Source organism: Limulus polyphemus, unplaced genomic scaffold (assembly GCF_000517525.1).
Source record: "Limulus polyphemus unplaced genomic scaffold, Limulus_polyphemus-2.1.2 Scaffold329, whole genome shotgun sequence".
NCBI lineage: Eukaryota > Metazoa > Arthropoda > Merostomata > Xiphosura > Limulidae > Limulus > Limulus polyphemus.
Window position 1 is genome coordinate 464,998 of NW_013665939.1, and position 15,154 is coordinate 480,151.

The 15,154-nt window shown below is 34.2% G+C and overlaps 1 protein-coding gene across 1 annotated transcript in view; it reads right to left on the minus strand.

Annotated features, from left to right (window-relative positions):
• Positions 1 to 15,154, minus strand: part of LOC106457425 (sodium bicarbonate transporter-like protein 11) — a gene marked incomplete at its 5' end in the record, with an annotated part of 173,963 nt that overhangs the window by 42,800 nt on the left and 116,009 nt on the right. The window contains 2 exons of the mRNA XM_022383355.1: positions 940 to 1,080; positions 10,459 to 10,543. Of these exons, the coding sequence (XP_022239063.1) occupies positions 940 to 1,080; positions 10,459 to 10,543 (226 nt within the window). The remainder of the gene's footprint in view (positions 1 to 939; positions 1,081 to 10,458; positions 10,544 to 15,154) is intronic.

The window sequence follows — 15,154 nt, forward strand, 5'->3', positions numbered from 1 at the left end:
AGAAGAATTCTAAGAAGAAAGTAAACCTACAGACATCGGTCTTGTTTAACAAAATATATATGTGTGTAAACTTCTTGTGAAACACGAACTTTCAAAGTATTTCAGTTACTCTAGTATTTATCTCTGAGTAGTTAACATAACTATGGAATCATTGATCAGTATAATTCTTCACAAAGGAGGCTCTTGTTCCTTTAATTGATATTTGTGTTTTTTTTTTTTTTTGAATTTCATCTATTTTAGTTCCTAGATGTGCAGCACTGGAAATACATGAACACATATAGGTGTATTCGGGTTTCGTTTATGTTTAAGCAATGGGTATGTTACGAGCAAGCAACTGGTTTTTGTAAATCTTTTAAGCAATGACCTGCCCCAATTTTTCTTGATAATTATAGGTAATTTCATTAATGTTATTGGTTAAAGCGCTTACAATTATCTTTAATATAGTTATTGATATTTGTTTATGAATCTTTACATTTATGTATATTATTTTGTATTGTTAGCTTACTTTATAGATTTAAAACTAACCGAAACCGAAACCTACGCTGGCCAAACTATGGGTTTAGTTCATCCCACTTGGAAATAACACGTTAATAATTCCTAAGACAAACTGGAATGAAACACCTGATTTATTTCACCATAAAACAGCAAAGAGAGTGCGAACCTTACGCTTTGGAGACAGTAATGTTGTGTATTAATATCATGATTTTTAAACTTTTGTAGTTGAGCAACATTTTCTACCTATAAACAAGTTATATATATCCTAAAACAGGTTGTTTTACATGCTACAAAGAATAACGTTATACTTACTCCTAATACTAACTGCCTGGGGTGTTAAGAATAATAACCACAGAACTAGAACGGAAATATTTGGTAGGATAAAATATTTGCTTGCTTCTAATATTTAATCATTCCTCCTGGACTCTTCGTTATCGAAAGGACAAATTCTTTGGCCTTACCTCTTTGCTGGGTGTCAGAACCAAAATGAAGAATCGGACCTCGTGAGATGTACGACCCATGTTGGCGGGAGTCTTCAATCTGGCGATAGCCACATGCCTTCTTTGTAGCGATGGAAGGCTACACCTACAGACAAGGATGTAAGTTCACTAGGGTAAAATTTCTGTAAATTTGTAATATAATCTGTCTAAACTTACGTGAAGCTCAAAAGTAAAAAGTAAAAATAACCCAAAGTATTTCCTATCAAAGCCTAACTCTCCAGTAAACAAGAACCTAAATAGATCCAATATGCATTGCAACTCAACTGTACAATATAATGTTTACATAGGGCAACATTTAAGACTGAATTATGCACTAAAAGAGAAAATAAAGTTGTTTAACTTGTTTGTCTTATTACATAGAAATATGGGTTATATTTATTTCTATTCTCTAGTTATTGTTAGAAACATAAAATCAATTTGGATTTGTAGAGTGTATTTCTATATATTAATATCACTTGCTTTACGCGAATAAAAAAAAATCATTATTTTAGGTTTTGTTTCTCTCTCTCTCTACAGCTAAAAAACAACGACTAATTTTACTTCACGTCTCTCTTCAAACAGATAATCTCCTTACACTGTAGTGCTAGTAATTCAGTAATAAGAAGTCTATTAATCACAGTATTAGTGTTTTAGAGGGAGAACGCAGAATTTTAATAGTGTTGTAAACTAAGGTATTGTAAAATCTCAACCAAGAAAGGACAAGTTATTTTATTTGTTTTTGCATTAGGCATGAATGAAATCCAGTTAATGAACAGACAATTTTTACAGATATTAACAAAAGAAAAAATTACCTACAAGGCACAATTACCCCTGAAAATGAATTGACAAGGGCAGAATAACTCCACAAATGGATTGACAAGAAACGATGAATTAAGCAATTCATTTAACAAATCAGTACAGTGTAACCTAGAGATTAACTGATTTAATGGAAATTTACATTACTTCAACCTCTTTCACTGAGGTTATAACTTCCTATACCCTATCTTTTTACTTTAATGTCAAATTATTTATAGGCAATTTGGGCAAAAAGGTTTTGATTACACAGGCCTGTGATGGTTTTATTGTCCTACACACAGTAATTCCTGTACGCTGAATCCGAAACTGATATCCATTTTTCTCCATCGCGTACAGATTTTTCACAGAATGTCATATGTACTTTAACATAAGCGAATCATTTTCATTGAAATCGGGTAACCTTTTGTTATGCCTATAATACTGACAACCACTGGCTATAGCTTTCTCTAGACCAATCGCGACGTGAGAGTCTTATCGGTAATCGAAATAATATTTCGATCATTGTAAGAGTTTTTTTCTTCCGACTTGTAAAAAAATGAATATTATTTTTGAAATATTCTTAGCTGAATTATGGAGAATCTGTTGTTAAAATCAAAACAACTTTTACGAAGTTTAAATTCGCAGGCCTGTGTTATAAGAGAATATAAAAAGAAGAAACACTTATTCGTTTAAGTTATTTCACACATGTATTATACCCACTTCTCAACGCATGAGTACTTGATGATGATTTCAACATTATAACTAAACACAGAGGAGGAGATTGAGAAAGATAACTAACACCCATGCAAGTTAGTACACAGTTCATCACCTCTGTACTGGTTTAAGTGTAAGGGACAGTTCATCACCTCTGTACTGGTTTAACTGTTTTCTGATGAGGTATTGTAGCTTCATTGCTTCCTTCATGATTAATATTATTCAAAATGAAATGTTTCATTTCATAAGTGAGAATGTTAATTTACAGATCTTAAGATAAGGTTTGCCTAGAACTACTGGTGATCGAAGGATGTGTGGAACTGCTGGAACTTACTGTCCGTGAGAGTAATTTGTATAACTATTATTATTATTATTATCATGTCATCATGTTTGTTTGTTTTGAATTTCGCGCAAAGCTACACGAGGGCTATCTGCGCTAGCCGTCCCTAATTTAGCAGTGTAAGATTAGAGGGAAGGCAGCTAGTCATCACCACCCACCGCCAACTCTTGAGCTACTCTTTTACCAACGAATAGTGGGATTTACCGTCACGTTATAATGCCCCCACGGCTGAAAGGGCGAGCATGTTTGGTGGGATGGGGATCCGAACCCGCGAACCTCAGATTGCGAGTCGAGTGCCCTAATAATATTGCCCGGATAATATTGTCAAGGAGAAACTAACTAGTATTATTATTACATCGTCGAGGAGAAACTAACTAGTAATATTATATTGTCGAGGAGAAACTAACTAGTATTATTATATCGTCGAGGAGAAACTAACTAGTATTATTATTATTATATCGTCGAGGAGAAACTAACTAGTATTATTATTATATCTTCGAGGAGAAACTAACTAGTATTATTATCATATCGTCGAGGAGAAACTAACTAGTATTATTATATTTTCGAGGAGAAACTAACTAGTATTATTATTATTATATCGTCGAGGAGAAACTAACTAGTATTATTATTATATCTTCGAGGAGAAACTAACTAGTATTATTATCATATCGTCGAGGAGAAACTAACTAGTATTATTATTATATCGTCGAGGAGAAACTAACTAGTATTATTATTATATCGTCGAGGAGAAACTAACTAGTATTATCGTTATATCGTCGAGGAGAAACTAACTAGTATTATTATTATATCGTCGAGGAGAAACTAACTAGTATTATTATTATATCGTCGAGGAGAAACTAACTAATATTATTATTATATCGTCGAGGAGAAACTAACTAGTATTATTATTATATCGTCGAGGAGAAACTACCGGAATATTTGATGTCTCTCATCACCTGAGATTTCCTTTCCTATGACAACAGAGTTTGAGAACATCATAATTATGTAAACTACAGTAATTGTTGCTTTTCTATACCTGTTGGGTACAGACAAACTTGGAACGGTTGGTTAGGAAAAGAATGAGCAAATCTCTTTGATTTTAAGTAGAGTAAATCATGAGTGATACGTTTACAGTCCTAAATACATAGTGCTTCAGAAAATATCCCGTACATTTAGAGCATTAATATAGTAATCTAGCTAAAAAGTATTGAAATGAAAACCACCGAAATAACATTAATAGTTTTTCTTTATTAGAGAGTAAAGGACCAGTATATTGCAGTATAAAGGGTCAGCGGTGTCCTAGAAGCCGCTAAAATAACCGTCCAGACATGTGAGGATGATAACGCAATAGCTTAAATTGGTAAGTTCTGATCCGTTTTCTGTTCTGAAGATTGAGTAATTATTCACTCAATTGTTCTAAGTTACAAGAAGACTCATCCAAAATATCAAGATATCCTATTCAAGCTATAGAAACCATCAGCTTCAGGGAAAAATATTCTTGTGTTTGTTTTCTATCAGAATAACAACTGAACAATGAAACAATCACTTTGCTAAACCTTCTTATGGTGTTACTTCAATTAGAGTAACATCTTGTGGAAACTACCGAACAATCTTTTACCACTCATGGACTAAATATTCTTTACCAGACAAAACAAAATGGCAAAACTGGTATTGTTGTTTATCTCAATTTATTAAAACCAAGATCGAAATGGCGACACTGATATTGTAGTTTACTTTTGTCAACAAGCCAAGATCGGAACGCCAGCAGTGGTATTGTAGTTTACTTCATTCAACAAGCCAAGATCGAAACGGCTGCACTGATATTGTAGTTTACCCCAGTCAACAAGCCAAGATCGAAACGGCGACACTAATATTGTAGTTTATTTGTCTTCTAACCAAGACTGAAATGACAGACCTGATATTATAGTTTATCTCAGTCTTCTAGCCAAGATCGAAACGGTGGTAGTAATATTGTACCTTATCTCAGTCTAAAAACCAAAATCGAAACGATGGCACTTGTATTTTAGTACTTTAGCAGTTTAGAAACCAAGATCGAAACGGCGATACTAGTTTTAAGTTTACCCCAGTCTACAAGCCAAGATCGAAACGACAACACTGGTGTTATTGTTCGTCTCAGGCGGCCTAGTTACGTCTTGGACTAGTAAGTGATCGCTTGTGATAAAGTGCGAAGACGAGCACACTTCAGAACAAATGTTAGACATAAAAGCTTGCCATCTGAAAGAGCTAGGAAACGAGGATGGAGAAGAGAAGATTGAACTTCGAGGTAGAAGATCCCTTTTCTTCGAGATTTCTCTTATTTACGTAAGAAAAATGACGGATATATTGGCCGGCGCAGCTATCTTGTTTATTTCTTGTTGAATGAGTAGCTAGTGACAAGATTCATGCCTCTGTATGAAAGTGACTGATGGTAATGTCCAGAACCGCATGTAACAAGCTTTCTCAGATCTTGGTTGTTTGGTCGGAACGTTGATCACATATTTCTCTTTCTCTTACAGAAATTTTAAATAATACTTTTTTTCAGATGTCGACACACTGCAGCTGCATTTGTTTGTAATTTGATATCGCTGAAAACAACAAAATTTCAGATATAAACACAGAAAGTTCCAAAAGTTGCTGTTCTAAATAATAGTGGAATATCTCCAAAATGGCTTGACAGATTGTCTTGCAATTCGAGATTATAGCTCAAGCCGTCATTGAATAAATGGCTCTACAGTTGAAAATAGATATAATATATAGACATATTTGTCAGAGTTTTGGTTTCAAAGAATGCAGGGCTGTAAACAAAGGAACAGACAAAACTATTCGCTTGACATTAGCATTTGTTGACCTTTTTACTGAAAAGCATAATAACATCTGAAAAAATAAAGAAGTTTTTCAGTCGCCTTTCCTTCACCAAACAGTTTATGCTTCTTTGAACGAAATAATTACTCTATAGCATCAAACAAATGCTATCGATTCTGATGTTCATTTAACTCACAACCTTAACTTTTCAATTATATTCACTCTACCCACAAATCCTTCGTTCAGGCCTTGGCTAAGCTCATAACGTTGATCTAAAGTGCGTTAAGTTAATAAAGCTTTAGTTGAGACCTTATAACCTTTATTTATGGTGCGTTAAGTAAAAAAAGCTTTAGTTTATAACCTTGATGTATGGTGTGTTAAGCAAAAAAAAATGATTTAGTTCAGACGTTCAGTAAGTTTATAACTTTTATCTTTTACTCATATAAACTTGGTTGAGTTTGGTGAAAAAAATGTTGACTCAAACCAACTATAAACTCTTGATCCCCAACTCTTAATTCATAAACTATGGTGTGTGTTTTTTTTAAATACTTTGATAACAGACGTACATTAAATAAGTAACCTAGACCTGTAGTTTTGAACCTTCAATGGTATAATAAGTTTCTATTTTAAGCAGAATCTTCATTTGCCGACTATATCAGTCCTACCAATTACCTCAAAGTACCACACAATGGCTAAAAAGCAACAACACAGTACTACAAAAACACTACAATAAGGTCAGATATTCTCAATTATAACTACATTGTAGTTTCATTTACAAAAATATTTAAAATCGATCATTACAACGAAGATTAATTTATCATTTTATTACAGTATCTTGTGTTAAGTGTTTTATAATATTTTATGTTAAGCGATAAGTATATTATTTTATTTATTTCCATTACCTGTGTTGTATAAACAAGTAATAAAGTTACCTTTTCTTATTCTAATTTTAAAACGTTTTCTTATGTAAAGTGATTCAACGCAAGACAATAAAATTGTATTTGTTCAAATTATATATATATATAGTGTCTTATTTAGTTAGTTTATTGTTTAGTTTGAGGTAATTTGTGGTGAATTATGATTACTTTGTGGTACCTTGTGATTACTTTGTGCTTAATCTGTGCTACTTTGTGGTTAATTTATGAGACTTGTAATTAGTAGGACTCGCCTGTATTGCCAGATTCAAAGAATGCTACGGGTGGCGACAAGTATGCCAAATGTTGGAAAATAATCTATTATTGAAAACTGAAATATCTAACTATCTAACTAATGTAAAACTTATAATATAAAAATTAAGTAATATTTCTCTCTTATATAGGAGCTATTCACATTATATTTTTTTTTTGTAGAAGGATCTACAACAAATCAGATAATCTGAGCCCTTTCAAAATGGAGACCTTCCTTTTTCAGAAGTTTTTCTTTTGTTTTACTTTACAGACAAAACATCACGATGTGCTGTCTGCGCTGTTCCCTCCGCAGGGCTTGAAACAGAATTTTAGCGTTACAAGCCATTAAGCTTAAAACTGAAACACCAGGGAATTTTCAGGAGCTAGCTGGATATTCGCTTCTCAAAGAAAAGATATAGCGGGTTGCATAGGTTATATTAAAACAATTTTGGAACATCGGCAAGCAGTTGCATTCCAAATCGCCACGTATGCTTATGCTACATCTGACAACCGTGCATCCTGACAATAGCCCTGCAGCAACATCCATTGCAAAATGCTCCATCATAAGTCTATAACGTCCAAAGTACACCCCTCCTCCTCCCTCCCCCCCCCCCAGTGGCACAGTGGTATGTCTGCGAACTTACAATGCTAGAGATCGGGTTTCGATACCTGTGTTGTGCAAAGCACAGATAGCCCATTGTGTGCTTTGTGCTTCACTTTAAAAAAACATACCTCCTCCCTACAGTATTTCCATACACTATCCAATCTACGAAAACGACGGTTTCCCAGAGTACGTTTCAACATTCCGATCGCACAGAAATCCATAAGCTCTGCGTCATACGACTTGACCTCTACGTCTTCGTATGCAATAGTGTTACTAACCGTTTCATTCTCCAACTGTTTGTAAGCAAAGTGTGGCTAGATCTATGTTTTCAGATGGAAATCCTTTTTGGTTATGTTGCTCTCTGTTGCCTAAAGCACGTGGACGATTTTCTCCACTGATCTTAGTGCTCATGGATTCTCACCTGTTACAATACTTTGCACTTTGCTTGCCACATCTCGGATACGATTTGATTGAGGTCTCTTTCTTAACGGTCCTGGCGTCCCAAGTTGATCCATATTCCGTTGTTCTACAATGCCAATATATACAACAAATATTCTCACCATGGAAATTCTAAATCCTCGACTTGAACACATTTTTATGATCTGAGCGTATAAACATATTGCGTAAGAAGGGCTGATAAACACCCTTTCCAAAAGCTATCAATTTTTAGTTGCATCGAACTACCTTACGATATCAAAATGTAGTTCGGGTAAAATCTGTTGCACTGCGATTTTATATCGAATGTGACTGTCACGATATTTACTGATTTGCATATTCGAAATCGATTTAAAAACTTGTTCCATTACTAAAATATATTACAATATTGTATGATTGATATCAAAGAATATTCGAACGATCGCGATAGTTAAATCAAGACGGCACTTGGTAATGTTCGATCATGCAACTTTTTATAAACTGAACATAAAATGACACCTGGTTAGACAGGACCAGAAATTAGCATTAATAATATTTTGTTTGGCTTAGATAGAACCTTTACGCAACTGTAGGTATGAAAAAAGAATGTATGTTTCAATTTACGTAATCCTTATTATGACATTGGCAGAATGAAATTAGTTTATTTTTCTAGAATAGATATGCGTATATAATAATTTTTAAGAATAGTAAACGGAGGAACATAATTATAAGCACTTTTATAAGCACTTAAATATACTAGTTCAGCGTGGGGGGAAAAAGACAACAAACATTTTACTTATTTAACAAAATAATTTAGCTCTACTACATTTTATCAGTTTCGCACATATTTTCAGAATTACAACCGTTATAAGCACTTGACCCATCATACACCGAAAAAAATACCTTACCAACTGAGCCAAAGATGTAACCCGCTTGCTGATACCAGTAAGAAAGGCTACCACATGTCATCGTATTTATTTCAGATGTTATTATGTTAGAACATTATTTGAAAGAAGTATTAAAACTGAAACATATTCACTGAAGTACAAAAAGAAATATTGCCCAGCATTGCCAGGTGGTTAGGGCGCTTGACTCGCAATGTGAGGGTTGCGGGTTCGAAACCCCATCCCACCAAACATGCTCGCTCTTTCAGTCGTGGAGGGAATTATAATGTCACGGTCAATCCCACTATTCGTTGGTAAAAGAGTAGCCCAAGAGTTGGCGGTGGGTGGTGATGACTAGCTGCTTTCCCTTTAGTCTTTCACTGCTAAATTAGGGACGGCTTTGTTTTGCGCGAAACTCAAAACCATACATAAAATATTAGGATCAAAGTGTAATTCACCCCTAAAGAAAAGAGGTCCACCTGGCGAAAATGCTAGGGTTTCATCGAGTTTATTTGAATATAATTTACCAGGTAATTGCTGATAGTTTTGACAGCCATCTCAACCTATAATGTTAAGATAAGTGTGTATTCCATAATCATATAAATTCCAGGTTGCAACAGTTTTGCAGGTCGGTATCACGCATTGTCCGGTTTACAACAATTTGTCAGATCATTATCACATTTGTCCAGTTTACAACAGTTTTCCAGGTCATTATCACATTTGTCCAGTTTACAACAGGTTTCCAGGTCATTATCACATTTGTCCAGTTTACAACAGTTTTCCAGGTCATTATCATATTTGTCCAGTTGACAACAATTTTCAGATCACTATCGCATTTGTCCAGTTCACAGCAGTTTTCCAGGTCATTATCACACTTGTCCGGTTTACAACAATTTTTCAGATCATTATCACATTTGTCCAGTTTACAACAGTTTTGCAAGCCATTATCACATTTGTCCAGTCTACAACAGTTTTGCAAGCCATTATCACATTTGTCCAGTCTACAACAGTTTTGCAAGCCATTATCATCTACTATTCGGTTTACATCGGCTATGTAAGTCAGTATCTTATAATGTTCACTTCATATTATCTATACCATCATTCTTAAATATCCAGGTCATAAAAGGCATACAGGTAATTATCACATAATATCTATAGGTTACAATAAACATACCTGTTATTATCACATAATGTTTAAGTTACAACAGTTACTCCCAGAAGGATATGTCCCCCAGCAATAGTAGTACAGTACATGAAATCAGTATCTTATTACAACAATGATTTAGTCAGTATCCTGCAATATCTAGATTATAACAGACATTTTGTACTACATTAAGTTAGTATGCTACAGGATCCAGGTAATAATAATGATACTGATTTATGTGAAGTCAGATCATATAATTTACATAGTAATGCAAGAAGTTAGTAAAATATAATGTTTACGTAAGGGTTGTGCTTTCTGTGGAGTGTATTTTAAATAAAATCCTCATACTCGTTATTATCATTGCATTATTATTTAGAATGAAAAAAATAATTTGTTATAAGTTATTTAAAGGAAACCATTTCAAGTATTAGTATCAATCACTTAAACACAACCTAACTCTCGTTTGATAATAATTATATTTTAACACAGGATGCTGTGTTCTAATAAATAAGTCTAACTATTTTTAAAACTTTTATAATATTACATTATCCAAATTAATTTTTTGACATTAAACATATAACTGAATTTGTAACCTTTTATTCAACAATTCAATATATTTACATTGCGCAAATCCAAGACTGATCGTAGTCAAACCCTCCACCTTCGCTTATATAAGTTCCTTGGATCGTCCTGGTCAGCATATGCACTGTAGGGAGAAATATTATAATCAGAACCACTTTAGAAACATTAAATAATGTAAATACAAAACTGTTTAACAGATGTTACAGTTTTATTATTTTTGTTTAAAGTTTGTTTGTTGATTAGGCGCAAAGCTGTACAATGAGCTATGTGCACTGTATCGATCGTGGGAGAATCGAACTCCGAGTTTTAGCGTTATAAGCCTTCGATCTTACCGCTGAATGATTGGGGGACAAATGAAATAAACTATGAATAGATTAAATAAAAAACATTCATCTTATGAAATATACATAAAAACAAAATGTCACAAAACATAGTTCGAAAAGAATTGTAACGTTGAAGACGTAGTGTTTTTTCCTTCTTTATTCGCCAAGTTTTTATGTGACAACCTGCATATATAAATTAGTAATATGTACACCTTACAATAGATAAAAAATTCATAAATTAAACTGCAGAATAACATGATTACGCTTCTCAGCGGACTGCTGCAACTCTATCGATTTTCAAATAAACTGTTAGAGAAGACGGAACCGCAGGACCAATAGACTTATTATACAGTCTAGCGTGCGTCATTGTTCAGCCTACTAAGACGTCTTGCGGGCGTGCATCGTAGGATGTGCCACAAAGACTGAAGATGTAGCGTTGTTTAAAGAAAACAGGTGTTTAATTTCAGTCATATAAGACGGCAGCTATTAGGCTTAGCTAGCAGAGCACTACATTTAGGGATAATGTATGAATGAAATAACATTACAATAAAATTTATGATTATTCAAAATACATCATACTTCACTCCCCCTTTTCGAGTTGAAATGCTACTTTACATTTTTCTTAAATGAAACCCGTAGGTATTCAATATACCAACCTGTTGCTATGATGTGATATTTAGCGTGTATCAGTTGATGGAAGTGATATGGAGACATATAGAGGATTGTTAAAAGTAAACAGGTGATTAATATTCCACTCCTGTTACCAAAGTGTGGTATTTTTTATTCATCTGTACTGTTAGAAATAATACGAGATTTGGAAAATGATATTCTATGAACTGAATAATCGTTTACTTAGTATTATTTTAGCAATTCGTCACACAATAGCTCACGTAAGTTTAAATTATTTCGTGATTGTGTTTTAGCAGTCCTTTTTATCTCTCCTGCTGCCCCTTTTAGAGAGTACACCCACTTGAAACTAGCAAGAAAGATTCACCATGGCCTTAGTTGGGGGTAAGGGAGGTAATTTGGATTTTTCTCTATATTTTCCTTTCCATCTTTTGAATCAGTAATGATCTCTGGAGTTCAGTAAATATGTTTTACCATCGATCCAGCTAGGAGAGTAAGTTTCATCGTTATGATTAACTTTTGAATGTAAGCAAGTTAAACATCATGATGGTATTGTAAATCAAATATTCCTGACAAGTTCAGTAAATATGTTTTACCATCGATCCAGCTAGGAGAGTAAGTTTCATCGTTATGATTAACTTTTGAATGTAAGCAAGTTAAACATCATGATGGTATTGTAAATCAAATATTCCTGACATGCAACGTATCATCCCTATTTGGTTGTCTGTTAATAGTGACGAACTGCTTCTTACGACACTTAAAAGTATTTTAAGTATCAAACAGTTCACATAAATCCCAGTTGTTTCATAAGTTGACCTTTTCATTTTTTCAGACTATTGTTTAAATATTTGGGTCAATGTTTCTAATATTTGAGTTTTATTAGCCAAATACATTTCTACTGATTACGTTCATAATTCCGAAAGTAGTTGAGCAGCCGAAGCAACAGAAGTAACTAGCCAGCAACATAACTGATAAAATCATCTGTAAGAATAGCTGTTATACCCTCTGTTTAACTCTGTTAACTAAAGACAGTAGAAGGAAACTAAATACGTAAATACAAGAAGAAACAGATTTATATATAATAAATATACTAAGATATAAATGGAAATCTCATTATGCGTTTTACTGTCTTGTAAGCACTTATCAAATGAAACCCATTAATATTTTCCCTATGCATTCAAAGATCTAGCTGAAAGTGTAAGATTAGCATAGGTCTTCCTTATTACGAGCACCCTCTAGACCAGCATCAACTGTTTTTGTTAATAATATTTTGTTATTAGTTTTAGAGTTGCTTGGTTTACAGAGAGATGTTAGAGTATATATATATATTTTTATTGTGGTATTTTTCTCTTAATTCAAATTCTACTTTCTAAACGTTTAACGCAACAGTAAGCATGAGATATCTGGTTATTACATAAACATGTCATCCTACTCCTAACTTAACCTCTTCCTGTCTGCATGGCTTCTGGTGTGAATGTTATACATTATTCTGGTGTGAACGTTATATAGTAACTCGTCATTGTGAAAATCTTAATGAGAACTATGAAACAAATAAAAAAACTGTCAAAAAATATATTTCTTTCGGAAATTCGAGCAAAGCTACATAAAGACTAACCGTTCTATATTTGAACTGATATAATAGAGAGAAGGCAGCTAGTAAACACTACCCACCGCCAACTCTTGGGCTACTTTAATTGAATAACGAGATACGATTTTTTTGCAGTAAAGGGACACGAACCATGGACCCTCGGATCCTTTGAGAAAAAAAGTATGATTGTAATAGAAATGTGAAATGATACAAATGGGTTCAGTGCTAGCAATAAGTGCAAAGAAAAACATTAGCTAAATTCCTTTTAACTTCCGTTACTTAGAGCAACAAGCGAATCGATTGTTGAAGCGAAGTGTTGTGAGTTATATAAGCCAAGTGTTATGGTGGCAAGCAAACAGTTGAACCCAGAAGTCGAACTTTAAATATGTATTTATCTTACACTATCCTCTGTTATAAAAAGTTTCCATCGAAAAACGCTGAGAAACATAAATATAATAAGCAATCATAAGCACGTACAGAATAAACAGCTGTATTAACTTTCTCCAAACTTTCTCTAAACACCAAACATAGGTATACCCGTACAATTTTTATTACCTTCGACAACGAAGGTAACGAAGGTTATGTTTTCACCCCTGTGTGTATGTTTGTTTGAAAGCAAGATTTCAAAAGCGAATGAACGGATTTGGACGAAAATTGGTATACATCTTTACTGTGCCCAAACTTAGGAGTGATTAATTTTTGGAGGGTAAAGGTCAATAGTCAATGTCACAGCAAGGCCACGAAAATTTTAAAAAATCCATATCTGTTAACATGGAGGCCGATTTTTCACACCATTTGTGCTCTGTAACTCGGTCCAAAATGATTGGATTTTCATGAAACTTGCTGGACACATGTAGACTATTATTTCTCATTGTTGTGCCGAAAATGGTCCGTGTCTGTTGATAACGACGGACATACTGACACATTTTCTTATTTTTTGAGAGCCGAATATGATCAACGCTGCGTAGCGGAAGTAAGCGCTCTACTGAATGCCCCTTCAGTTTTCAATAATTTATATAGAACATAGATTAATTATGTTGCTGTAAAAAGAATTGCACTGTTGAAAAACAAATTATGTAATTTTTATCTTACTTTATTATCTTGCTTAGGAGAAGAATGTATAACCAGATTCTCACAGAAAGTGCCACTTGGGGAGCATACTTCAAGAATGCAGCTGTCATCAAGACTATAAACTGTATTGAACATTTACTAGTTAACTAATAATGATTCAAGGTAGATAAAGAGCAGATGAATTCTCTAAGAGGTAAAGAGAAATATCGTCGGCCCGGAATGGCCAGGTGATTAGGGCGCTCGACTCGCAATCTGAGGGTCGAGGGTTTGAATTCCCGTCACACCAAACGTGCTCGCCCTTTCAGCCATGGGAGCATTATAATGTGACGGTCAATTCCTCTATTCGTTAGTAAAAGAGTAGCCCAAGAGTTGGCGGTGGGTGGTGATAACTAGCTGCCTTCTCTCTAGTCTTGCACTGCTAAATTAGGAACGGCTACCGCAGATATCTATCGTGTAGCTTTGCGCGAAATCCATAACAAACAAACAAACAAACAGAAATATCGTCTATTTCTTAAGTGAGTATTCCGAAGGTGTACCAAGCTGTGTTAAAAAAAGTCATGAGTTTTTTAAATATGCTGTAATAGTCTTACGAAATTAGGTCCATAGTTATAATATAAGATTTATCAACCTCGAAACTGTTGAAATGGTCCAATAGTGGTGAAATCCATCTGAAAAACATCCTGCACTGAGGAAAAACTTTCATTAGTATTTTGTCGCTTTGGTTCAGTAATGAGTTCTGTACAATGTAAGAATCTTGTGTAAATGACACAGACATCACATAAGAACAAGTAATACAGACTGATCAAACACACGAAGTAGTTAGGTTCACCCATCACACAGTCACACAATGTTACGTTACATTTTTCTGCCATTGTGTCACGGATGGATGGTCTATAACGTATTACAGAGTAACCTCGATGTTTCCTAACCACCAGACGCTACCGTTTACCCATCAAATCACGATATGTTTCATTAAATTCACGATACTCGAAGTACACAAGTTTGTTTTTTTAGCCGTGTGTATTGTCTACTCAAGACTATCTTTTAGGTATCGTGAATTTTATTGTTTGTTTGTTTTGAATTTCGCGCAAAGCTACACGAGGGCTATCTGCGCTAGCCGTCCCTA